Source organism: Molossus molossus, unplaced genomic scaffold (assembly GCF_014108415.1).
Source record: "Molossus molossus isolate mMolMol1 unplaced genomic scaffold, mMolMol1.p scaffold_m16_p_21, whole genome shotgun sequence".
NCBI classification, from domain to species: Eukaryota; Metazoa; Chordata; class Mammalia; order Chiroptera; family Molossidae; genus Molossus; species Molossus molossus.
This window is the reverse complement of record NW_023425357.1, coordinates 10,612,566-10,638,341: the sequence shown is the minus strand read 5'-3', so window position 1 is coordinate 10,638,341 and position 25,776 is coordinate 10,612,566. Positions and strand designations below refer to the sequence as shown.

The following is a 25,776-nucleotide window of genomic DNA, read 5'->3' as shown; positions in this document are numbered from 1 at the left end:
GAATCGTCAGACAAATCCAAACTGGCTCTTTCACTCAACATTACGTCTGTGAGGTTTGCCCACGTGCTGTGTATACTAGTTCATTCCTTCTCACTGCCGTCTCGCATTCCGTTCTTTGTGTTGAGAACACTGTTGGCAGTGGCCGGAATTGGGAAGTTCATGGCTACTCCATCTTCTCCTGGCCCAGCCACCTCTCCGGTCTCTGCCTCTGCTCTCACCTCCTACACTCCCCTGTCAATAGGAACCTTTCCAAAGCTCAGATCTACACTGGACATTTCCCTGCTGAAAACCCTGCCATTTTTATCTAGTCTTAAAATGCCTCCCCACAGATGACTCAGTAATTACAAAGAGAACGAGAGTGACTTTCGAGTGGGGTCGTGTGGTAGACGCCACCTTAACCACAGCGTCAAAGTGAACATAACAGTGATAAGATACAGCGACGTCCTCCTGAGAGTGTGCCCCCTGAGAGCCTGGACCGCGTCACTGCTGAGGGACTCCTGCCCAACACACAGAACCCGCACCACGAGGAACCACCGGACAAACCCAGACCGAGGGACATTCTACAAAATCACTGGCCTGTACACTTCAAAACGTCAGTGTCATGACAGACAAAGAAAGGCGCAGAAACATTCTACTTTAAGACTACAAACATAGCAACTAAATGCAACATGTAACCCTGATTGGATCCTAGACCAGAAAAATAAAAAGGGACATTGGTGCTACAATCGATGGATTTTAAATATGGGTTGTGAATTAGGTGATAGTATGTATCAATGTTAAATGTCCAGTGTTTCATAACCGCATGCAGGCAGTTCTGTGAGACCATAGCCCCTTCTGTAGAAATGCATATTGAAATGTTTAGGGGTAAAGGGGTCTGATGTCTCTAACCTACTCCAACGATTCGGTCAAAAGAAAGGGGGATTATGTGAGAGGGAAATCCAAATGACGCTTTGGAAGGGAAAGCTGGGGTCCAGGAAGAGACAGTCATATGTCCAAGGCAAGAGGCCACACAGCAGGTAAGAGGCCAACTCCAGGGCTGTCTGATTCTAAAGCTGAACCTCAGTCACACAGAACTGAATTTCTGCCCAGATTGAGAAGTGGACTAGCACTTTGGTCATTGGGGGGTATTTATGGTAAGAGTCTGACCCTGAGTTCCACCTTGAGAAAGGAAAGACACTGGAGTCTAACAATTAGAATACTAAAAACAAATAAATGAACAAACAAATAACAATTAATAAGGAAGGTGCCAAATGTACTCAAGGATCATATGTCTTTAAACCTTGTTCTACGATCAGATAGTTATAAGGACTGGAAATTTCCACTGGGGTCACTTTATCCAGCCTCCCTTTCCCCATTTTATAGGCAAGGTACTTGGGGCTCAGAAAGGTTGTGGTTTGCCAAGGTTACACCCTACCAGGCAACCCTGGGGGCCGTGACCCTGACACCCCCTTGTACATGGTTTGTTGAAGGAAAGAAGAAACTCAGGGAAGAGAATCGTGGGAAGAATGAGGTCTGGAGGCAGATCAGAGGGTATTGAGTGGGGTCGGTCCTCACCTCATAGTGGGGGTGCTCAAGGGGCACAGCCTGAAACTGGGGAAGGCTTTTGCTGAACCAGGTGGTGACCGGGCGCTGCATGTTGATGGCAAATGGCTCAAAGCCTTCTTGGAGACCACAGATGGCAAAGAACCGCAGGGAGCTCACGTCCTGGCCCAGGTTCAGGTGACCCACCTGGCCAGGTCCCAAGCTGCAGACCGGCAGGAAGCCTGGTGGGAGGGGACAGGTGGGCAGGGGTGAGATAGGTGGGCAGGGCAGGAGCCTGTGGGGAGGGAATAACGTGGAAGGAAGGGACTGACAATCAGGAGGCTGTAGGGGGCAGTGTACAGTCAGATCAGACAGAGGAAAACCAGAAAGGGGCCTTGAGGCCGGCCCTCACCATCGCCGATCTCAATGTCCCGGAAGGCTGTTTCGGAGCCCGAATCAGACATGAGGATCTCGCCATTGAGGGTGAAGATAATGGTGTTCTCTGCGAGGTCGATCATGCAGCCCACAACATCACCCGACTGCCAGGGACGTCCAAATGGTTCACTGCCCAAGTGCCAGCGCTGGCCCTGTGAGGAGGCGAGGGCGAGACGTGGCATAAGAGAGACACCCAAAGAGATGGAGACATAAGAAAACAAGGAGAGACATGTGACGATACATGTGCAAGGCGTCAGGTCCAGGGTACATGAGACAGAACAGTGTCATCCTCAGTGTCCCCTCTCCTCCCCCACATGGCACCCATGACCCCTGAAATGTAAGGGACAGGCTTTTACACTCTTGCTTCCCTTCTGCTTGGGTTCTCTACTGAGTCCATGGCTGGGGCTGGGGTTGTGCGGACCATCAAAGTGGTAGTGGGGGTTTGGGGGCAGCAGCAAGTGGAGGGATGGAAAGATAAAAGGGACCTATCAGCATCCCATTACAGACCCATATACATCTAATATGCCCCCAGAATGGGTAAATGGGTAATAAGATGGATGGGAAGCAGGTGTGTGGCTGGATGGAAGAATGAAATGGAAGTTGAGTCTACATGGGTTGATGCAGGGAAGAAGGAAAGTATAGACAGACAAATAGATAAATGGATGGTTGGATGGACAGGTGGACAAGTAAATAAATAAACTGGTGGATGCACACATTAAATTAGTGAATAGATGAATGGATAGATAAATGCAACTGCAAATTCATTGAATAGGTGGGTGGCCGAACTAACAAATGAATAAAAGTGGATGATTAAGTGATTATCGGGACAGATGAGTAGATGGATGGATAGTTGGATTTGTGGATGGATTAATGGATGATTGGATAGAGAGATGGATGATGGATAGATGTATGTATGGACAGAGAAAGAAGGAAGAAGGATGAACAAATGGATGGGTGGAGGGATATATGTATGTATGTATGTATGTATGTATGTATGCATGCATGTATGGATAGATGAGTGGATAGATGGGTGGATGGATGGATGGATGAGTGAATGGATGGATGGATGGATGGATGGATGGGTGGATGGATGAATGAGTGGATGGATGGATGGATGGATGAGTGGATGGATGGATGGATGGATGGATGGATGGATGGATGGATGGATGGGTGGATGGATGGATGGATGGATGGATGAGTGGGTGGATGGATGGATGATGGATGGATGGATGGATGGATGGATGAGTAGATGGATGGATGGATGGATGGATGGATGGATGGATGGATGGATGGATGGATGGATGGATGGATGGATGAGTAGTAAGGTAGATGCAGGGATGGGTTGGCAGAATAGGACACAGAAAGAAGCAGGGCTGGTGAGCTGTGGGAGGGACCACAGGGCCTGGCAGAGTGGAGCCCAGGGAAGTACCCACACGGTGCCCATTGAAGACATAGGCCAGCTCATCCGCTCCCAGCTCCACGTCAGGCCGCAGCTCGGGCCTCGCCCAGCCCACTCGCATCTCGCCTGTGGTGACTGCCTCAAACTCGAAGTACCAGCGGCCACTCTGAACTGCATAGGATTTCTCTGCCCGGAAGATGCGCACCCGATCCCAGCGGGACTGGCTCTCCACCAGACCTACAAATGGGGCCAGGAAGAATCAAAGAGGCTGAGTGGGGAGTGGATCCAAAGACACTGAGAGCTTGGTAGGAGAGACCAGTGAAGGTAAGGCTGGAGGAAGGACAATTGCTTGGTGTTAGAGGAGAAGAATTGGGGAATCTCAGGCTAGCCAGAGAAAGGTAGAAGGGACCTACTGAGTGAGGCTCCTGCCCTATTGTCTTTAGCAGTCAGAGCTCTCAGAGAAGAGATACTGACAGAGACCTAGAGGGAGAGTCAGTTCAGTCATGGCCATGGTCTGGGGTTAAGGGTCAAGATTAAGGTTGATGTTTAGAAACAAGTGTTGAGAGCTGGATCAAAAAGAGGACGTCAGAGTCAGGGTCAGGGAGGAAATAGAAACTGGGGTTGGAGCCAGGGGTTGAGAAATTGAAGGTTGGGGACCATAGCCAGGGTTAGGGGTCAAGGCTGGTATTAGGAGTCAGTAATGAGTCAGGGGTCAAGGTAGGGGTCTCTGAGACCTTGGTTGGGTGACTCCATGTTGTAGCTATAGTCCAGAGGTTAGGGGTTAGGGGTCATAGTTGGGGGTCAGGGGTTGGAGTCTGGGATCAGGGTCACTGGGCTCCTGGCCTAGTGGCTCAGTGTTATAGCCATAGCCCAGGCAGGGCTTGAGTTAGGTCAAGGTCAGTGGTCAAGATCAGGTTCAGGGTTGGGTCAGAGTAGGGGTCAGAGTAAGGGTCAGCGTTGGGAGGAGAGGGTCAGTATTGCAGATATAGCCCATTCAGAGGCTGAGTTGGCCCAGAGATCAGGGGGCCGGGGCAGGGGCCGGAGGTCAGCACTCACTGGGCTCCTGGTCAGGCGGCTCGATGTTGTAGCCATAGCCCAGCAGGGTGCGCACGGCCTGGCAGAGGCTGTCCCGGTTGCTGCGCTTGGTGGCCTCGTCCAGCAAGCGGTAGGGCACGAGGCGCGGGTTTCGGCGCGCGGGGATGTCCTGCACTGCACTGTAGCTCCAGCCCTGGGAAACACGGTCTCGGGCCCACACGTTGTGCCCATTCTCTGCCAGCCGGTCCACCAGCGTCGTCTGTGCCGGTGTCAGCCGCACGTGGCTCAGGTCCAGCGGCGCTGGCTTGTACCCGTTGCTCATCATATACCTACGGGTGTGGAGGGGCTGGTGAGGGACCCTCACCTCCACTCTGGGTTCTGTGCTATGGGATCCCTGACTCTGAACTGACCCTTGTTCCCAGGATCCCAGGGGCTGTGAGTCTATGAATTTCTGATCTTTGATCTTTGACATGAGGCTTCTAGGACTCCCGGAGTCATTTGGAGATGTTTGACCTTTGACCCCGGGATCCTGTGACCCTAGCAAAGGCTTTGATTTCATTGACCTCTGGCTTCTGTGACTTCTTGATCTTGATTCTGGGAGCCTCGTCTCTGACCCTGGAATGCTCTGACCTCTCACCTCGAGCTTTGAGGTTTCTGACCTCTGAGCCTAAGACCCTACCGCTCCAGACTCCTAGCTTGAGAGTCCTTGACCTCTGAACCCTGGTCTCTATCCCCAGGACCTCTCACCTGTCATTTTAGGATCCCTTACTTACAGCTCCGACAACCTGTCGCCTCTTTCCATGGGTTCCTGGCCCCTAACTCAGAGCCACAACCTCTGCTCTCATCTTCCTGCCTCCACGGCAGGGCTCGACCTGGGCCCCACGCTCCCCCGCGCCCCCTCTGGGACTCAACTCCGCAGTCCTGACACCTCCCGAGGACCACGACTCCGGAGCCCTGACCCCTGAGCCTATGACCTTCACTGTGACACGTGGCCCTTTCTTCTCTGACCCCAGGCTGCCAACAACATCCCTCAACCACCCCAGCCCCACTCTGGTACCCAGCTGGGACCTGGGTCGCCCACACTCACGTCTTGGGGAGTTTTGTCTTCTTCAAGTTGTCCTCCGCCTTCTCGTCTGCCATGCCCACGTGGCAGCCCAGCGCCAGCAGTGTCCTGGGGTAAGGGTGGGGGACAGGGTCACCCCACCCTGCCCCCTGCCCCTGGTCCCTGTCCCACAGCCCCGTCGCCTCTGTCTGTGGGTCTCCAGCTCTCTCCATATCGTTTTCCCAGCTCCCTGGGTCTTTGTTCCCACCTCTCTGTCTTGGTCTCTCACTCTGACTCCTGTCTTTCCCCATTTCTGTCCGTATGTCTGACTGTGTTCATGTTTTTCCGTCTGCCTCCTTCTGTCTGTTTCTGTATCTCCCCTTTCTCTTTCTCTCATTGACCACCTCACTCTCTGCCTGTCTCTTTCTCGCCTTATGTCAGTTTCTGTCTCACAAGCCCTGCCTCCCCTCCTCTCTGTTCCTTTTGCCATTTTCTGCCTCTCTCGCATCCTCTGTCTCTGTCTCACTGCCCTGTCTGTCCTTGCCCTCCTCCCCACCAGCAGCCAGGCTCAGCCCCTGCTCCCCGGCACCCCCCTCACTTGAGTGTCTCCCCCGACATCTGCAGGTTGTAGTTCCTCTCAGGTTCTGGTAGGCTATGGAACTTCACAAGACACGGATGCAGCCTCTTATTGTCATCCCGAACCTGGAGAGACCACAGGGTCAAGTTCCGGGCTCCCCTTCCCTTTCCCCAACACTCCCAGACTGTGACCCCTGACCTCCTGCCCTTAGTTCTGCCACTGGAAACCCAAGGACACCCCCTTGCCCCATGCCCTAAGGCCCTTCCCCCAGCCACCGGCCCCTCCCAATAGTGAGCCAAAGCCCCTCCCCAGAGAGTCTAGCCTGATGCTGCACAGTCAGTCCCTCACCGGGCCGTAGGTCCAGCCCTGCTCGATGCGAGTCAGCGCCCAGAGTTCATGAATGTTCTCGGCCAGCTTCTCCCGAATACGCTCCAGATGGGGAGGCAGGACAATCTGGAGAGGAAGACGTTCGTGAGCACCTGAGCTCCCTCCGGCTTGCACCGTGACCCCTCTTCCACGCTCTGACCTTTTCTGCTATTCAAAGCCCTGCTCCCCATCACTTTGCCCTGACTCCGGGGTTGACAACAGCTAAGTAAAGGCTTAGCATCATCAGAATTAAAGGATGATCTGGCCCTGGCCGATTTGGCTCAGCAGTTAGAGCGTTGGCCTGCGGACCAGCGAGTCCCGGGTTCAATTCCGGCCAGGGGCATGTACCTCAGTTGTGGTTCATCCCCAGCCCCGGCTGGGGTTGTGCGGGTGGCAACCAATCGATGTGTCTCTCTCACATCGATGTTTCTCTCTCTCTCTCCCTCCCACTCTGTCTGAAGATAAATTTTTTTAAAATATCCTTGAGTGAGGATTAAAAAAGATAATCTGGAAATGGGTCTGTCTCCCCCATGTCCCCCATGTCCTGGAAGCCCCATGAGGACAGACCTGGGCTTCCTCAGTCCCTGCCATCTGCCAGGCCTGCCCAGCCCAGAGCCAGGCCCAGAGGAGATGCTCAGGAAATGTTAGCTGAAGGAATGGATAAGTGTCTTTCCTTCTCTGTACAGTGAGGATCTGAACAATACCTAACTCATAATACCTCATACAGATTCAGTGAAATCACTTCCATAAACTATGAAATGTTATATCGTTTATTTAAATGCCCAGCACATGGTAGGTGCCTAATAAATGTTTCTGTCAATGGTGTTCTACAGGCAGGAGATAATGAAGGCTGAGCCAGGGTGGGCCATGGAGAGGGGAGGGTGGAGGGATGTCCAGGAGGCTCAGTGGGCTGACTGGAGGGCTGGGGAAGGAGACCTCAAGGAGGAGGCGCAGGGCTCTGTCCTGGCTACAGGCAGATGACAAGCTCATCCCTGAAATATGACGACTACTACTACTACTGTTACTACTATTACTAACAAGAACCATATTGAGTACTTACTGTTTACTCAGGAAAGTGCTAAGCACTTTGCACAGATTTATTTGTCTAATCTCCACAACAATGCTATTCGGTAGGTTCTATTGTTATCCTCCGTCTCAGATGAGGAAACTGAGGCACACAGAGGTAAAGCTACCTGCCCATAGTGACATATTGAAAATCAAACCCTTGTAGTCAGTCTCTCTCTTTTTTTAAAAAATCCTCACTCAAGGACATGCTTATTGATTTGAGAGAGAGAGAGAGAAACATTAGTCGGTTGCCTCTCGTATGAGCCCCGACTGGGAATTGAACCTGCAACGCAGGTATGTGCCCTGACCAGGGATCAAACCCACAACCTTTCGATATGTGGGACATCGCTCCAACCAACTGAGCCACACTGGCCAGAGTGTGGCCAGTCTCTTGGACATGACGTAACTCCCCTGCTGCAGGGACATGCCGGAGGGGTGGGGGTCAGCTGGGTAAGAGTGGCGGGAGCGGCCCGGAATCGAAGAGGTGCCCAGCAAGTCCTGGTGGCCAAGGCCGCAGACTTCGGAGTCACACCGCCGAGGAGCAGAGCAGCGGTGTGACTTGCACAGGCTGCTTCACTTGCCCGGGCCTTGTTTTCCTTGATGTAAATTGGGGGCAATAATAGTCCTTTCCTTAGGGGTTATAGTGGGGACTCCCTGAATCTCGGGGTCTGCCTTGAGAGAGTCCTTTGCCTCCTCTCTGCTTCGGTGTCTCTCTCTGTTAAACAGCAAGGTTCCGAACCTCCAGCCCGGCTCCCCACCTCCCGGCTCCAAGGGCGTCGGCCTCACCGGGGAAGCCCTGCGGGGCAGGCACTACCTGGACCGTGTCCACAGGGCAGGGCACGAAGTCGGTGTGTGAGAGGCAGCGGCTTGGGCCCACCAAGTGGGGCCCCCGGGGCCCTTCCCGCCGATACTCCTTGATGGGTCCCAGATAGAGTCGCTCCCTTGGGAGCACAGCTTCATGGCATGGGGCGTAGCCAGGCGGGGGGAGGAACTTGAATTCGCCGTGTCGGCCACCAAGAAGGAACCGCACCCTGATGGGAGAGTGGGGTCACTGGTGGGGCAGGTGACGGGGGAGAGTCGGTGCTCAGTAGGGGTGAGGGAGCAATGCTGGGATTGGTGGAAGGTTCTGGGGAGACCTGAGACCACAGGACAGTCATAGGATGAGGAAGCTTATTTAGGAGTCAGAAAGGATATTCTAAGGTCGAAAAGAATGCCTGAGATCAATGGGAATCACCGGAAAGTCAAAGGAGGAAAGTGTGGGGTCATTGGAAGGTCCTTTGGAAGAGCTGGGTCACAAGAGCATTGGGGATATTGGAAGGTTTTGGGGAGACCGTGAAGATCATTTGGGAGTCGCTGAGAATCTGGTGTAACTACGAGCTGAATGGTGACTGGAAAGCCATGCACAGAGCCTGGGGGTGGTGGGAAAAGGCCGACTTGTGGAGAGGGTCTTAGAAATATCTGGGGTGACTGAGGGGTCAGTGGGACATTATGGAGTGACTGAAAGATCACTGAGAGATGCTGGAGTCACTGAGACATTTTCGAGAGCATGGAGTCATTAGGAGAGTCCAAGGTCATTGTGGCACTATGGGGAGGTTTCGGGGTCATTTGAAGATCATTGTCACATTCTGGGGTCATTTGGAGGTCACTGGAATAACATAGTCATTTGGACAGTCTGAGGTAGTTTAAGAGTCTGAAGTTTTTAGAAGGTCATTGTGAAATTGTGGGGACCCTTGGAGGTCACCAGAAGAATCTGGAGAAGGGGAGAAGTTGAGGTCACTGGGAGGACATTGAAAGCATCTGGGGTCATGCAGAGGTCACTGGGACCTTCACTCCGAGGTCTGACCAGTCGGTCCTGAAGGGGGCCGCTGGGTCCTGGCCTCATTAGAGGCTACGGGGTGTTTGGGGAAGCTATTTGGGACAGTCCTAGTTCTGGGGACTGGCAAGGGGACAGGGGCAAGTCCTTACTTGACACCAGCTGAGAAGCTGACGACAGGGAAGAAGAGCCCGTCGAGGTTGAAGGCCTCGAAGACGCCCTGCACGGGGCAGCCGTTGATGCGGAAAGAGATGGACGGAACGCTGAGGTCCAGGCAGCAGCTGACCACGTCCTCCGGGGCCAGGAGGTGCTGCCCCGGGGAAGTCACCGGGCGCGCCACGTGCCCTGCACCGGGGTCACCAGGGAAGGGGCAGAAGTCAGAGGTCCCATGGGGTCAATGATCTCAAGAGACAAGGGGCAGGTATCAGAGGATCTTAGGGAGTTTGGATCCTGGAAACCTAAGGTCATGAGCTCCCACAGAGGGCTCCGGAGCTCTGCAGTGGGCAGAGGTCAAGGCTCCCCTGAGGCTAGGCTCCTGAAAGCTTGGGGTCAGAGGTGAAAGCCTTCCTGGAGTTAGGATTCTGAATCCTGTGGAGTCAGAAGTCAAAGATCAGAGGTCACAATGATCTAGGCAGTTTTCTGGGATCTCTAAGGTCATATATCCTCTGGGGTCAGAGTTCTGGAGAAATGCGTTAGGGACAGGATTCTGGAAGCTCTAGAGCTAGGTTCTTGATAATTGAAGAGTTTGGGATCAAAAGTTGGCCTGTTTTGGGGGGTCAGGATCCCAAGAACCCTGAGGTGTGTGGTGAGAGGCTTGGAGACTCTAAGGTCAATGGTTAGGGTTGGTCATTTCCTAGAGGGGTTCAGGTACCTGTCCAGAGATGCAGCCCATCGAAGCCATAGGAATAGAGGTCGTCGCCAACCCCGTTGCCACCCCAGCCCTCGCCACCCCCGGGGTAGGGGCTGTAGCCCTCAGTCAGGGCCCAGCCCACCCGGAGGTGGGTGGCCTGAGCTGTCAGGAATGGAGTCACTTCGTCCACCATCACCTCAAAGTACCATTTGCCGTACTGTGTGGAGCCCTCTGCTCGGCCCACATAGATGTTGGGGCGGATGCTGCAGGAGAGATGGGACAAGAGACGGGGATGAGGGAGAGGTGGAGAGGACAGCCAGGTGATTGCAGGGATGGAGGGAGAGGGAGAGAAAGAGACAGACAGAGAGAAAGAGGTGTATACACAGGAAAAACAGAGAGCCAGAGTCATGAAGGCAGAGAATAAGAAACAGAGACAAAGGGAGAAAAAGCAGAGACAGAAACAGACACCAAAGACAGATGGAGAAGAGAGAGACGGGAGAGACAGGGAGAAAGATGTGGAGCAGAACCAGAGAGACAGAAACAGAGAGAGAAAAGCACAGACAGAGGCAGAAATGCAGAGGGAGAGTGGACGAGAGTGGGGAACCCAGGGAGCCTGGGGAGCCGGGGCAGGAGCAGGTGGCTGTGAGGACCAGGTGTCACATCCAGGGTGGCAGACAGAGGGAGGGGCAGCCACACGGCACGGAGTCTCTGAGTCAGGGGGAGGTCAGGCTAGGGTCAGGTGTTAGGGGTCAGACCTGGTGACATAGTTGATGAGGTTTGTCTGCAGCAGAAGTTCCCGGCCAGGGAGCAAGTTCTCGGTAATGAGGTCCTGATTGGAGCGCACGGCCACACCATTACACACACACAGGGAACACAGCACGTCCAGCACCTGGAGGTCAAGGTCAGAGGTCAGGGTGTAAGGGCACCAGGGCAGGGGATCCACGGGAGGCCCTGAGTGGGACACCAGAAGTAAAGGATGGTGTGTCAGGACAGGAGGTGGGCGTTTTGACTGAGAGGAGGTAGAGAAAGTGGGAGATCAGGGATCATAGAGAAAGGTCAAGGGTCAAAGAGAAAGATCAGTGAGGGTAGGAGCCAAATGAGTTGGGCTAAAGCATTAGCAATGTAAGAAATGAGAGACTGAAGTAAGAGGTTAGAGGTCAGAGGCCAGGGAAAGAATGAATGGGTCCGATTAGCGAGAGAGCACAGGGGTCAGGATGAGAGTTGAGATCAGTAGGGATGCAAACTCGTGTCTTTGGGGGCCAGGAGGACAATGTAAATCTGTGCAGGGGGGCCTGGTGGGACCTGTGCAAAGGGGAGAGTGTATATGCACCCCACCAAAGACTGTAGAATTGGAAAATCATAGGAAATAAAAAAAAATATTTCAGAGGTCTAAATATGGCCCCGAATCCAATTTAAGAACCAAGAGTTCAAGACCTTGTGTTCAGATGGAAGCACCTGGAAGAGGGGTCCAGGTGAGAGATGAGGTGGGGGAGGGGAGTGAGCGGAGTGGAGAGTTCTGGGGCCCTGGCCTCAGGGTTCAGAGTTGAGGGGACGAGAGTCAGGGGTGACGGGCTGACCTTGTGGTTCCTCCCATGTTTATCCAGGAGGGAGATGATGGACTTGATGTGGTTTTCTTGGATGATGTTCAGGACCTCGGGACTCTCAATCAGGACACAGTACAGCACCTCCAGGATTCCTGCGAGGTTGGCAGAGTGACAGGTGAGGGGGTTGTGGCCCTCTCCTCCCCCAAACCCCGTCTCTTCCCGTGGGCTCTCCTACCAGATGAGGCTTCCAGCCGATCCAGCTTGCTGACCAACCAATCCAAGTTGGTGGAGAAGAGGGCACAGTTGGTACGATTGCCACGGATCAGAGAGGCTGGGGGTGGAGAGAGGGGTTAGACCCGGCAGTCCTGGGGACCTGGGGAGCTCTAGAGGAAGTCAGAACCAGGCCCGTTTACCCAGGAGTTCATAGAGCAGGTTCACAATCTCTTTCCAGGACTCTGCCGCCTCCTCCCCGGCAAATTCAGCGAAGTGAGCAGCCGTGGTGTAGACGTTCAGGCGGTCAATGCAATTCAGGACCAGGGAGAGCATCCCCTGAGGTGGGGAAAGCAAGGGGTCACCACAGGAGTTCTAGGCCCTCCCTTCCTCGCCTTTCTTGGATTTACTAATTTACATTTCTTCAGCAACCACGACGGAGCCCCCAGATCTAAACCAGCACCAGTAGTTCCGTGTCCCCCTTCATTCCCAGCACCCTCCTCTCCTTTGCTCCCCAGATCAGTCTTCTGTGCCTCTGCCCCCAACATGATGCAGCCTTATTAGCATCAGGGCAGAATTGGCGCTTCTCCTCCCCCCCCCCCTATTTTCTTTCTATTGTTTTCCCTTCCAAGTGCCCCGGTCCTGGTCCCAGTTGGCTGAGTTCATTCTCCACACTAACCATCAGAGAGATTTTGTTGTTGTCTTCACATTGTAATCTTTTGTCTTTGTTATTGTAAATTATGACATACAGAAAAGCACATAAAACTTAGGTAGTCAATTGTTACTCGTGATATTTAGGTTCTGTACCGTCCCCATGAACATTGAGTTAGCGAATCCCAAACCACAACTCCCAGGGGAAACAAGGCTGTTCCTCTAAATATCTACTCACAATGATGTCATCAATCAATCGAGACACACTCTTGTTTTACGGGCATTTCTGTTTAAAAACACTGATTTAATAAATATTGTCTATTCATTAACATTAAATTCACAGCCAACGGCACTGTAACTCATACCCGAATGAAGTTTATCTAACACGTATTTTCTCAGTAAGGCACCTCTCAGATTGCTTGTGCTTAGGACCCTAGACAGCAAGCACTTCAACGCTACACCGAGGGGCCATTTTAAACAGCAAAATCAACAAAAATGCAAAAAAATGTGGTACCAAATGTGGTGAAGAAAAGGACATTTGTTTACAATACGAGAGCTGAAACAAGAACACAGAGTGGCCCTGGCCGGTTTGGCTCAGCGGTTAGAGCGTCGGCCTGCGGTCCAGAGAGACCCGGGTTCGGTTCCCGCTAAGGGCATGTACCTCGGTTGCAGTTTGTCCCCGGCCCTGGTTGGGTTGTGTGGGTGGCAGCCACTCGATGTGTCCCTTTCATGTCGATGTTTCTCTCTCTCTCTCTCTTCCTCTCTCTCCCTCCCACTCTACCTGAACAAAAAATGGAAAAATGTCCTCGGATGAGGATAAAAAAAAAAAGAAGAACACAGAGTGTGCGCTGCCCAGTGTGGCTCGGTTGGTTGGAGCATCGTCCTGTGCCCCTAAAGGTTGTGGGGTTGTGGGTTCAATGCACCTACAGGTTGTAGGGTTGTGGTTCAATGCACCTACAGGTTGTGGGGTTGTGGGTTCAATGACAGGTTGTGGGGTTGTGGGTTCAATGCACCTAAAGGTTGTGAGCTTGTGGGTTCAAAGCACCTACAGGTTGTGGGGTTCAATCCCAGGAGGTGGTGCATGAGGAAGGCAACCAATTAATGTTTTTTTTCTCTCTCTCCCTTTCCTTTCCTCTCTCTCTCTCTCAAAATCAATTTTTAAAAAAACATCCTCAGGCGAGGATTTAAAACAGAAAGGGAAACAAAGCAGAGTGTTGCCTTGTTCAGCCACAGCCAGTAACACGTGTGTCAGATGACTTAAGTTGTTTGCCACTCTGCACGGGGCCACAGATATAATCTAGTATTGATTCAGATGTTACAAAAATTCTTAGCAAGTAGGCAAATTGCAAATACAGAATATCTGAATAATAGAGATCAAAGTATATGGTTTAGCAGACCAATATCAAGAGCACTTGTGGAACCATGACCCAGGTCAAGAGAGGGAACATCGCCAGCCCTCCAGAGGTCGCCTGCATGCCCTTCCTGCTTACACACCTTCTCTGCTAGGGATCAACCATCGTCCTGACTTTTATGAAAATCCTTTCCTCAATTTTCTAATTGACTTTTGCCTGTATTTGAGCTTGGGATATACAGCAAGTATTCTTTCGTACATGGATTTTTTTTTTTTAATCCTCACCCGAGAATATTTTTCCATTTATCTTCAGATAGATAGAGTGGGAAGAAAGGGGAGAAAGAGAGAAATATCGATGAGCAAGAGACACATTGAATTGGTGGCCTCCCACGCGTGGGGTCGGGGACAGACCACAACCAAGGTACATGCCCTTGACTGGAATTGAACCCACGACTCCTTGGTCCAAGGGCTGACGCTCTGACCACTGAGTACACCGGCCAGGGCTTACATGGATTCTTTTGCTCAATGTTATAGTTTAAGATTCAAGAATAATGTTGCATCTGGCTATAGTTTGTTCCTGCTCATTGCTAGGTATATCCATATCTGGTTTATGGATACGACACATCTGTGGGTCCATTCTCGTGGTGGTGGGCAGTTGGGCTGTTTCTAGTTTTAGGCTGTTACAAATAGTGCTGCTGTGACAACTGTCCTTCTTCCCAGGACCCATATCACTAGTAAGAGAGGCAGTGCATTGTGGTTCAGAGCATAACCAGGTTGAAGTCACATAGACTGATTCTGCCACTAACTAGTCGCCTCTTTCACCTTCTCCGAGGTGTGCACAGGGCTCCCTCCCTTCGTCCAGGTCACCCTCCTTGAGCATTCTACCTTACATGGCGACACCCCCAGCACTCCCTGCTGCTGCCCTGCTTTATTTTTCTCCTTCGCTCTTATCATTTATACCTTATCATTTTCTTATTTTAATTAATTATTTATTTATTCATAATCCTCACCTGAGGATATGTTTTTATTGATTTTAGAGAGGGAGGGAAGGAGAGAGAGAGAAACATTGATGTGAGAGAGAAACATCACCTCGACCCGGGGATCGAACTCACAACCTTTTGGTGTAGGGGATGATGTTCCTTATTTTACTGATTGATTGATTGATTGATTTGAGAGGAGAGAAAAAAGACATCGATTTGTTGTTCCACTTAGTTATGCATTTATTGCTTGACTCTTGTATGTGCCTCCTGACTGGGGATTGAACCCACAACCTTGGCATATGTCGGAATGATGCTCTAACCGACTGAGCCACCTGGCCAGGGCGTAACTTTCTTATTTTATTAGTCATTTTTCCTCCCCATGTCAATTCCATCAGGACAGGCATTTTTGTCTCTTTTGTTGACAGCCATATCCCCCAGCATATTTGTTGTGCTGCAGCGACTTATCTGTGATATGGGAATTACAGTCCCCCGTGGGGTTATCAGAGAATCTCATGTACATAGCGTTCTTACTACACAGTAAGGGCTAAGTTCAAGTTTTAACAACCACTCACACTATATATAGCATCTGGTGTGTATGTACTCGCACTGTTCTAAGCACTTTGCATATACTAACTCTACTGCATAAGTTTTTTTATTGTTACTATTACTATTATCATTCTGGGTCTGCCTCCCCCATCAGACTGGGAGCCCCTGGAGAGGAGGGAGACCAAGCTGGAAGCCTTTGCATGAACATGCACCCTAATCACCATATATCAGAACCCCGACATTTGTCCAGCCCCCTCCTCCAACTCCTCTCTGCCCTTCCCATTCAGACCCTACATCTCTTCCCCTTGAGCTCTCATAACACGCAAACCCCTAGCCCCGGACCCCAGCTGAGGTCCCTCCCTACACTGCCGTCCCAGTCTCCCAAAGACCCACCTCTGACCCCGCCCCACCTCCACGCCACGCTCTGGGTCTGTCCTCTCACCCCCGCCTCCTGGCCTCAGGCCCCGCCCCCTGCGGCACAGACTCCGCCCCGGCAGCCTCTTGGCCTCAGGCCCCGCCCCTGCGGAGACTCCGCCCCTCGCAGCCGCGCTCACCTCCTCCTGGAAGAGGCTCTGGCGGTTGCGCAGGCTGCGCAGCTTGCTCTGCTTCTCCTCGTGCTGCAGCTCCTCGGAGGGCGGCTCGAAGTAGCCGATGAGGTCTTGCAGGCTCAGGATGACGCCCTCGATGGGCAGCGCTGTGCCCGCCGGCGGGCCCGAGCCCCGCGGCTTCCCGCTGAAGCTGTCCAGGCTCCTGTGGGGAACGCGCACTTGTCAGCCAGGGACAGAGCGCTGACCGTCCCACTCCCTGTCCCCGCAGGACTCCCACAGACACACCTATTTAACAGAGAGGGAGACTGATACGCAGAGAGACAAGGGCATTGGCCTGAGGTCACACATGGCCGAGGGCAGAGCTGGAACTAGGACTCATGCCTGTGTAGGCACAGGGGCAGTGGAAGCAGGGGTCAGCACTGGGGAGGTCCATGGGCAAGAGTCTGGGTGTCAGGGGTGTGAAGGATGGTCACCAGGGATGCGAAGTCAGATTCAGGGCCAAGCATGTAAAGGTCAAGACTTTAGAGGTTAGTGGTCATGTGGATGTTAGCAGGGGTGTGGATGTCAGAGGCAGAGATTAATGGGGTCAGGTGCGTGACTGCCAGGAGCACGAGGGGCAAGGTGTGCCCTGGCCCTGGGGCAGAGCGGGCAGGTCGCTCACTTGATGAACTGGGTGTATAGACCAGCGGTGCTGTAGATCATGCGGGCAGCCTGGGACTCCTCCTGCTGGCAGCGGGTCAGTGACAGCGCGTCATCCATGTGGCCTTCCTGGTGCAGCATGGCCTGGTAGTGGGAGGACAGAGAAGTCAGGAGGGGCCACGCTCCCCAGATTCTAGCCCCTTCCTCCAGTAAATCTCTCTGCCAGTCCCCCCTACTATCCCTCTTCATCTGACTCTTTCATTCTTTTCCCCTTCATCTCTGTCTCTGTCTGTCTCTGTCCCTCTTTGTTTCTGTCTGTCCATCTCTGTCTCTGTCTCTCTCTTCTTATCTGTCTCTCATCTCTATTGCACACCTTTGTCTCATTTTCCCTGTCTCTGCTTCTCTCTCTCTCTTTCTCTGTCTCTCCCTCTTTATCTCTCTCTCTCTTTTTTTTAAGGGAGAGAGAGAGAGAGAGACATCAATGAGGGAGAACATTGATTGGCCACCTCCTGCACGCCCCCACTGGGGATTGGGCCCACAACCTGGGAATGTGCCCTGACCAGGAATCAAACCGGTGACCTCGTGGAGCATGGGTCGACGCTCAACCATTGAGCCACACCAGCCAGGCCTCTATCTCCCTCTTATCTTGTCTGTCTCTAGGCCAGATCCTCTCCACTTATATGTACTAATGACTTAACATTCCCCCATCAGAGCTCTGCAGTAGCACCCCAAATTTAACATGTCCCAGACAGAGTGTCTGACACCCTCTGAGAGTAGTGCCAGCCCTGAGCTGACCTCCCCAGGGCCCCCTCTAGTCTGGAGGCTGTAAATATCACCCTCCGCTCAGGTTTCCAACCACAAGCCTTGTTCTTTTTGCAAACAGGTGCCTTCCTGGTCTTCCCACTCATTCACTCAGCAAGTCTTTATTGCGTAACTCTGTGATAGACACCGGGAGTAAAACTTTAGATCCCTGTCCTCCTGAGCTGTCACTTGACTGTTCCCAACTTGGTTAATGGCACTTCCATTTCGGTTGCTCAGGGTGAGAATCATTCCCAACCCCCATTTTTCTCACCCCGGTATCCAATCTACCAGAAAATCCTGTTGGCTCAACCCTCAAAATACAACCAGAATCCACTGTGTTTCCCCACTCCACAGTCCCCACCTTGGTTCTGTCCTCTGTCATCTACCACCTGTACCCTCCCAGCAATCTCCTCCCTGGTCTTTCTACTCCAGCTCTGCACTTCTGCCACACACTCACACATAATCTGTTCCCCAAAGCAGCTATGGAAGCCCGGTCTGCTCAAAACACTCTGCGGCTCTACCTCATGCCAGGTAAAGGCAAAAGCCAGGACCCTCCCCATGACCCACAAAGCCCTGCATGATCTGCTCCCATCCCCTTTCTGTCCTTATCTCATCCCTCTGCTCTCCCCTCGCTCACTGTGCTCCAGCCAAACTGCATTTTCTTTCTATTATTGCAACAAACCAACCTATTTCCAACCTCAGGGCCTTTGCACATGTTCTTCCCTCTGTCCAAAGTAGCTTTCCCACTCTCCAGTTATAAAACTATGTACTTCATTAAAGGCCACTCATTCACCATTTCCGAGCACGGGGAGGGCAGGGAACAGGTCTGTATAGCTGGCCGATTTTTCCACACATGCATTCAAAGCAGCTTGAGTATTCATCGTTTTGTTGAATGTCATTCTCAGTTTGCTTGTCGCTCTCTGTCTTTTCCATCTCTATCTCTCTGTTTCTGTCTTTCTCTGTTTTTCTGTCTCCATATCTCTTTGTCTCTGCCTTTCCCCGGCTCTATCAATATGTCTGTCTCTTTTTCTCCATATTTATTAACAATAGATATTTCTCTTTCTTTTTTCCTGTCTTTCTCAACCTTGGTTTCTCTCTCAGCCTGCGTCTATCTCAGTCCCATCCTGAAACTCCTGCAGGCTCAAGCGTGAACACCCCCAGCCTCGCTCCTCCCCAGCCGGTGCCCACCTTCTTCTTGAGCACTCCGAGCCGCAGAGCCTTGGGGTCCGGGGCGGCATAGGTGAGCCACAGGCTCGAGGCCACATGCTGCACGAAGCACAGTGACTCCCCGTACTTGATCTCAGGGGGGCCCATGCCTTCCACATCCCGCTTGGGGGCCATATCCAGCTTCTCCTGCAGGGGCAAGGGACAGAGGTCAGCCCCTCTGCTGTGCAGTTGATGGGGGAGCCCACTGAGAGACCTCAGAGGTGGGGGGCTTAGGTGGAATTTGGGGCTTCAGGTGAAGGAGGGCACCCTGACCCCACCGACCTTGGAGATGCGGAAGCAGAAGGAGGTGGCCTTGGTGTGGGCCTTGCTGGCGTCCACCACCACCAGACCCTGGTCGTCAGTGAGCGCCAGGTACCGCCCGGTGGTGACATGGCGGATGCGGAGCGGCTGACCCCAGCGAAGGTGGCTCCCACTCCAGCTGTAAGAGTGAAGGCAAGGGGGTCAGAGGACCCCCAACCCCCCCACGGACACCGTAGTCTTAGTCCAAACCTCCTCAAGTCCCAGGCCCTCTTTCAGGATGCCCCAAACCTTCCTCAGATCTTTCTTAGGACCCCGGTCCTCCTTCAGGACCCTAATCCTCTCTTAAGCCCTCACAGCTCTCCCAGGCTCCCCAGATGTCTCTAGTGCCCCATTTTCCCAGACCCATCATTTTATACCCCTCCACTCCCCACGTGTTCACCCAGGACCCCCACCATCCCCCAAGACCCCCTTTTCCTCCAGGCATCTAGGTAGGTCCCTGGGGACTTCATCACACTCTTGGGCTCCCCAGATTTTCCCTCAAATCGCTCCAGTCTCTTCCTCAGTTCTTCCCTCAAGACCCTCTCTCCCCTTCCAGGCCCCCAGCCCCTCCCCTGCTCATCCCCACCTGATCCGCAGAGGCTCCAGTCTCCAGAGGGAGCGGGCGTGGGTACACACAGCTCCGCCTTCGTAGTGGACAAGTCTGGGGACACGGGAGAGAGTGAGGTCAGGGGTTCAGGTTCCAGTTCCCCAGAATCTGATCCCTAACCCCACCCATAGGGCCCCGGTTCCCCACCTGACCTTTGCACTGCCCCTGCCCCCACCCTGAGACCCCATGCCCTCTTGTCCCCCACCCAGACCTGCGCTGGTCATCACTGTCAGCGGGGGAAATGGTCAGACACTCATCCATGTGCCCGTGAAAGAGGCGGAGGACATGGCCCCCGGTCACATAGCCTGGAGAAGAGCAAGGGAAGATGGTCACTGTGGGGCTGGGACCCCAGACATGCCCGGGAGCCCAAGGGGAGTCCAGGGTCCTGCTTCTCCCCTGAGGGAGGCTGGGGGCTGGGTTGGGGATCTGCAGTTAAAGATCTGAGCTTCAGGGTCTAGTCTGAGATGTAGGCTGAGTTTGAGGCCTGAAATAGGGGTACGAGATCTGCAGTCTGGGGTTGGAGATCTAAGTGTGGGGGTCTGGGTGTGCAGAGCTGAGTTTGGGGGGGGGGTTAGAGGTCTGAGCTTGGATATTGGAGGTTGGGGTTAGAGGTTTGGGGTTCATGTTCCCTGATATGGGGGTCTGAATTCCAGGGCTTGACTTGGGGTTTGGATTTAGAGGTGTAGTTTTTTATTTATTTATTGAATTTTTTTTTTCTTTATTGATTTTGAAAGAGAGAGGAAGGGAGAAGGAGAGAGAGAGAAACATCGATGAGAGAGAACATCAATTGGCTGCCTCCTGTGTGCCCCCCACTGGGGACCGTGCCCACAACCTGGGCATGTGCCCTGACCGGGAATCGAACCAGCAACCTCTTAGTGCAGGGGTCAACACTCAACCACTGAGCCACACCGGCTGGGCTGGGGTCTGAACTTTTAGTGTGATTTTGAAGGTCTGAGGCTAGGAGCTGAAGTTGGGGTCTGAGATTAGTCTATGGTTTGGGGTAGCTGAGCTCTGGGGTCTGAGTTTGGAGAGATCTGAGCTTTGCGATTGGAAGTTGGTGGGTCTGAGGTTGAGGCCTCAGTTCTGGGATCTGTCCTTTGAGTTTCAGTGTGGGTCTGGCTTAGGGCTCTGAGGTTTGGGGTGTGAGAGTTGGAGTCAAAGTTTGGGGGCCATGCTTTGGGGTCTTAGCATGGGGACTGAATCGGGGAGATGATTTTGGAGATATGAGGATACAGGTGGAGGTCTGAGATTGGTAAGCTGAGGTTTGGAGTCTGAATTAGGGGATTTGGTTTGGGGATCAGGGTTTGAATTTTGGGGTGTGGATTTGGGGGCTGAGGTTGCTGTCTGTGCTTGCCATCCGAGGCTTAGGGTTAAGAATAAGCTCCAAGAGAGACCTGGATTCGGTTCCCGCTAAGGACACATACCTCAGTTGCAGTTTGTCCCCGGCCCGAGTTGGGGCTGTGTGGGTGGCAGCCACTCGATGGAACATCAATGTTTCTCTCTCTCTCTTCCTCCCTCTCCTCCTCCCACTCTATCTGAAGATAAATGCAAAATGTCCTCGGGTGAGGATAAAAATAAAAAAGTCCTGGTTGGTTTGGCTCAGCAGTTGGAGCGTCGGCCTGCGGTCCAGAGAGACCCGGATTCGGTTCTCGCTAAGGGCATGTACCTTGGTTACAGTTTGTCCCCGGCCCTGGTTGGATTGTGCGGGTAGCAACCACTCGATGTGTCCCTTTCACGTCGATGTTTCTCTCTCTCTCCCTCCCGCTCTATCTGAACAAAAAATGGAAAAATGTCCTCGGGTGAGGATTAAAAAATAATAATAATTAAAAGAGAGCCACATTCAAAAAAAAAAAAAGCCCTGGCCGGTTGGCTCAGCGGTTAGAGCGTCGTCCTGCGGACGAGAAGAATAAATTCCAAATTTGATGTTCTAAGCTTGGATCTGAGTTTAGGGGTCTGGCCTTCAGGGCCTCAGTTTGACATGTCAGCTTTGGGGACCCTATTTTGCATCCGAGTTTAGGAATCTGATACTGAGTTCTGGATTTGGAGTCAGTTGGAGGTCTAAGTGTGAGGGTCATAGTTTGGGGTCTGAGCTAACAAGGCAGGCTCTGTTTGGGCATGTCTGAGGGGCAAAGTGGGAAGTCTATGTTGGGGTCTCAGTGTAGGGGCTGGAATTATGGGGGCCCTCACCCTCTTCACAGCCGGAGGAGATGGGGTTCATGTTCCACAGTGTCTGCATGAAGGAAGCATCAACTTGGAGCTCGCCACTGGCCGTTGACAGGTGCTGAGGGCAACCAGGAGGCGAGGTCAGAGACAGTGGGGGGTGGGGTGGGCAGTAGTCCCCGAGGCCGAAGCCAAACACCAGAGGTGGACGCCGGGAAACCGGCAGGTGCGAGACAGAACATTAGAGGTCACAGGTCAGAAAATCGGGATGGAGTCAAGAGATGGGGTGTCAGAAACCAGGAATTGGATGTCAAAGGCCAGACAACCGCAAATTGGGAGTCAGGATGTTGGGGTCAGAGACCAGGCCAACCAGTGACGGAGATGGGGCGGACCCCGTGTGCCTCCAGCCCGGGGACAGTAGTAGCCATGACGCGGTGGGATTGCTCACCAGGTAGCGCTCGGAGGAGACACTGACGAGGATCAGGTCATCCCCAACGCGGACCTTCTCCCCTTCGGACCTCTGCTTGGAAGCTGGGTGCATCGTCCACCAACAGGCCTCTCCTGCGAGGGCAGGGCTCTCAGGACGATGGCTGCCCGGAATGCTCTTCCCAAGGTCTTCCCATCCTGAGCCTCCCCGTCCTGCTACCCCAGATTCTCCTGCTGCTGCCACCAACTCTCTGCTCACGGTGCCCATTCCTGCTCCCAGACCCTCTGCCTGTGGCTCCCCCAGCTTCCCAGGTCTCCCCATCCAAATGTGTCCGTTTGCATCCCCAGACTCTGCCCCAAAGCCCATGGCTACCCGCAGAGCGTTCCCGTGCCCGCCCCAGTAGTTCTGTAGACCTGCACCCCTACTGCTGCCTGCCCGGTCCGGCGCAGGCCCCCCAGCTGCTCCACCTGTGGCGTCCTCCTGCAGTCCCACGTCGAAGGCCAGCTTGTCCGTCATGGAGCGGGAGGTAGTGAGGCAGCTCAGGTACTAGGGTGGTAGAGGGGGGTCAGCCTCCTCCGGGCGGGCACTGCGCTCCCTGCCCCCACCCCCTGCCCTTGCCCCCCGTCCATGCACTCACCATGCTGCTGTGTGCATGCCGGAGCAGGATGGCATGACCATACAGGAGTGTCCTGTGTCCCCCGCCCTGGGACGACTACAGCGGGGGAGGGAGGGTACAGAGTGAGAACAGACCCCCAGTACATCTGGCCTATCCCAAGTGGGACTGTGATCCCCATAAAATACCATGCTCAGGCCTGGATGCAAAGAAGCCTCAGCTCAGACCCTCAAGGGATTCTCTACCTCAGTTTCCCCACCCACGGAAGCAGAGGCTCTGTGTCCGAGAAGCCTGTGGATGGCATGCTTTGTATTCCCCAAAGCCCACCGTGTCCTCCCTGCCTCCTTCACCTCGTTAACTAGACCCCAGAGTCACTCAGGGAGGCTAGACCCTTCCTCTAGGGACCGAGGACCCCAGGAAGCCCCAGTGTCCCCTGTTCTGTGGACCTCAGCTCCTACTCGAACCTGTCACATTGCGGTTGAGCTGCAGCTGGTGTGGCGGGTACAGTCCTACCGGTGGTTAAAGATTTGAACATCACCCGTAGAGACCTGCCCTGTGCTGCCACACCCCCCGGGAACAAGGAGACGCTGCCCCTCTTGGGGGTGATGCCCAGTCACTGGATGGCATCAGGCCTTCCCAGCTCTCACATGCCCACGCTCTGAGGGGACCATGTGACGGGGCCACGTGATCACATGGCGGACCCACTCCGGGACCGGAGGGGACCCACACTTGGAAGAAGGGAGGTGAGTGGAGAGGTCCCATGCGGAGAAGAGCTGGGGTCAGGGTCGGGGAAAGGATGGGAAAGAGGAGGAAGTAGCAGGCAGTGGGGATGGGGCTCTGAGCCCCATCCTCTTCCTTCCTTCTTTCCTTCCTTCCTTCCTTCCTGGCCTGTTCTGGGCTCCACAGCCCTGACAACTGGGGTGGGGGAGACCCCCCAGCCTCATAGGCAGGATGTGAGCCCAAGAGTCAGGCCTGGGGTCAGAAGAGGTGGGAAGGACAGGGACACCCAAGGCCAGACCTACCCACTTATCCAAATTGAGGGCCTGTGGGGCGGGGCAGAGAGAGGAAGAAGAGCAGATGGTAAATGATGCCCAGGTGCCCCCACCTGACCTGCCACCCTGCACCCGGGGCGGGGCCTCACCTCCACGCCGGCCTCCACAGTGTTGGCCAGCATCTCCTGCAGGGCCCGCACGGACAGCGACTGCTCCAGGACAAAGCAACAGATGGCCAGGTCGGGGGGTACATTCTGTGGGGAGCGGTGAGATGTGAGCGAAGAGCCTGCAGGCCCCAAGACCTGGCACACCCTCTGCCCCGCCCCTTGGAGCCCTAGACGTGACCCCAACCCTCCAAGGAGTCCCGCCCTCTGCTGCCCGCTTCAGACGCCCCGAATCCTCGCCAATACCCTCCCCTGCGCCTTCCTCCTCCACCTGAACCCCGCGGGAACCTCACAGGAGCTTCCACACTACCCTCCTGCTCAGGCACCCCACACCCCACCTAATCTCGGAGGGTGCCTCAGCCCACGCCTGCACCCCAGCCCCGCGGCCCCGCCCAGCTCCCGGAGGCTCCTCCCTCCCCCTGCAGGCCGCTCAAGCGTCCGACCCCAGCGGGAGCCGCTCCTCCTGCCCACTCCAGGGCGGCCCATTCCTGCCTCCTGCCCGGGCGCTGTGAACTCTGCTGGCAAGTCTCAGGGGAGCAGCCTTGGCCACCCTCCTCGGTCTCCCACCTGTCACCTCTGATGCCTAGACACCCAGCCCCTTGGACCCAAGGCTCTCTGCCCCCTGCACACCCTGACCCTTCCCCCCATCGGATGCCTCGTGCCCTCCCTTTCCCAGCCCCCCCCCCCCAGGTTACCTCCTCTCTCAGACCCTGAGCCCACCTCACCCTCAGACCCCAGGCTCCCTCCACCTCTGGGTCTCCACCCTTCCCCACTCAGTCCCCTGCTAGCATCCTCCTGACCTGACCTCCAGGCCCTGTCCCCTCTGCCTCCTCAGACACCTGCCTCCAAAGACCTCCAGTCCCTCCCTCCTCGGACCCCGGCCCCCTTTTCCTCTCTCCTATCAGTGCCTGCTCCTGTTTTCTCTATCAGCGCCCCCTCTTCACCTCTTCAGACTTGCAGACCTCTCTTTTTGGGGCCCGATTCTGTGCGCCTTTAGAGCCCTCCCCCCGCCCCTCCTGCTCCGCGCTAACCTGGGCGTTGCTGGTGGGCTCCAGGAAGCAGAGGCGGTTGCCAAAGCCCTCGGCGGCCAGGCACAGCTTGAGCTGCTCCTTGAGCACGGTGGCGCTGCACTGCAGGACCACCTCGTCGTCCTGGGGGCGGGCAGAGGGTCAGGGCCCTCCTCCCACAGACCCCGCACACCATGCCTCCCCCACCCTGGTCCCCAGGAGGGAGACACCCACCCTTGCAATTTATCAAGTAGGTGCCCGTGCTGAACACTCCACGCACTTCTAATGTCCCCATGAAATAGGAGCCGGTGTCATCCTCTTTTTAAAATGAGGAGACTGGGGCTCAAAGAGAGGACATGGCTTGTCCAAGGCCACATCGCTAAGAGGAGGAGCCTGGATGTGAACCCTAGTCTAGCTGGCTCTAGAGGCCTCCAAGGTGGGGTCCTCAAGGTGAGCCACTGGAGGGTGGAAGGTCTGAGCACCTCAAGTTCAATGGCTTTTAAACTCAGCCTTCTCTAATTTCTTCTGTATATTGTCTTCTTTTTGGTTAATCTTCATCTAAGGATATTTTTCCATTGATTTTTAGTTTGAGCAGAAGATGGGGGGAGAGAGAGAAACATCGATTGAGAGAGACACATAGATTGGTTGCCTCCCCCATGATCCTGACCAAGGCCGGGGATTGAACCTGCAACCCAGACACGTGCCTTGACCAGGAATCAAACCCACGACCTTTCAGTGTGTTGACCGATGCTCTAACCACTGGGCAACATCAGCCAGGGCTAGACCACCTCTTTTCTCTTTTTTTAAAAAAATGTTTTATTGATTTTTTTTAGAGAGGGATAGAAACATCGACGAGAGAGAAACATCAATCGCCGCCTCCTGCACGCCCCCCACTGGGGATTGAGCCCACAACCCAGGCATGTGCCC

General features: G+C 54.1%; 1 protein-coding gene across 5 annotated transcripts in view; it reads right to left on the bottom strand.

Moving 5' to 3' along the window:
- The window catches only part of RYR1 (ryanodine receptor 1), a 118,950-nt gene that overhangs the window by 88,256 nt on the left and 4,918 nt on the right, over positions 1-25,776 (bottom strand). For 3 of the 5 annotated variants that reach the window (XM_036276089.1, XM_036276093.1, XM_036276090.1), the window contains exons 2-28: positions 24,874-24,993; positions 23,828-23,932; positions 23,709-23,729; positions 22,711-22,785; positions 22,541-22,619; positions 22,095-22,207; positions 21,674-21,767; positions 19,698-19,791; positions 19,466-19,540; positions 18,862-19,018; positions 18,562-18,726; positions 16,595-16,716; positions 15,940-16,135; positions 12,061-12,196; positions 11,883-11,978; positions 11,681-11,799; positions 10,859-10,992; positions 10,125-10,366; positions 9,406-9,598; positions 8,255-8,471; positions 6,358-6,462; positions 6,031-6,134; positions 5,478-5,561; positions 4,412-4,719; positions 3,390-3,592; positions 1,934-2,108; positions 1,555-1,763 (exon numbers count right to left, since the gene is read on the bottom strand). In XM_036276089.1, the coding sequence (XP_036131982.1) occupies positions 1,555-1,763; positions 1,934-2,108; positions 3,390-3,592; positions 4,412-4,719; positions 5,478-5,561; positions 6,031-6,134; positions 6,358-6,462; positions 8,255-8,471; positions 9,406-9,598; positions 10,125-10,366; positions 10,859-10,992; positions 11,681-11,799; positions 11,883-11,978; positions 12,061-12,196; positions 15,940-16,135; positions 16,595-16,716; positions 18,562-18,726; positions 18,862-19,018; positions 19,466-19,540; positions 19,698-19,791; positions 21,674-21,767; positions 22,095-22,207; positions 22,541-22,619; positions 22,711-22,785; positions 23,709-23,729; positions 23,828-23,932; positions 24,874-24,993 (3,741 nt within the window). The remainder of the gene's footprint in view (positions 1-1,554; positions 1,764-1,933; positions 2,109-3,389; positions 3,593-4,411; positions 4,720-5,477; positions 5,562-6,030; positions 6,135-6,357; positions 6,463-8,254; positions 8,472-9,405; positions 9,599-10,124; positions 10,367-10,858; positions 10,993-11,680; positions 11,800-11,882; positions 11,979-12,060; positions 12,197-15,939; positions 16,136-16,594; positions 16,717-18,561; positions 18,727-18,861; positions 19,019-19,465; positions 19,541-19,697; positions 19,792-21,673; positions 21,768-22,094; positions 22,208-22,540; positions 22,620-22,710; positions 22,786-23,708; positions 23,730-23,827; positions 23,933-24,873; positions 24,994-25,776) is intronic. The other 2 variants (XM_036276091.1, XM_036276092.1) reach the window with 1 other exon arrangement.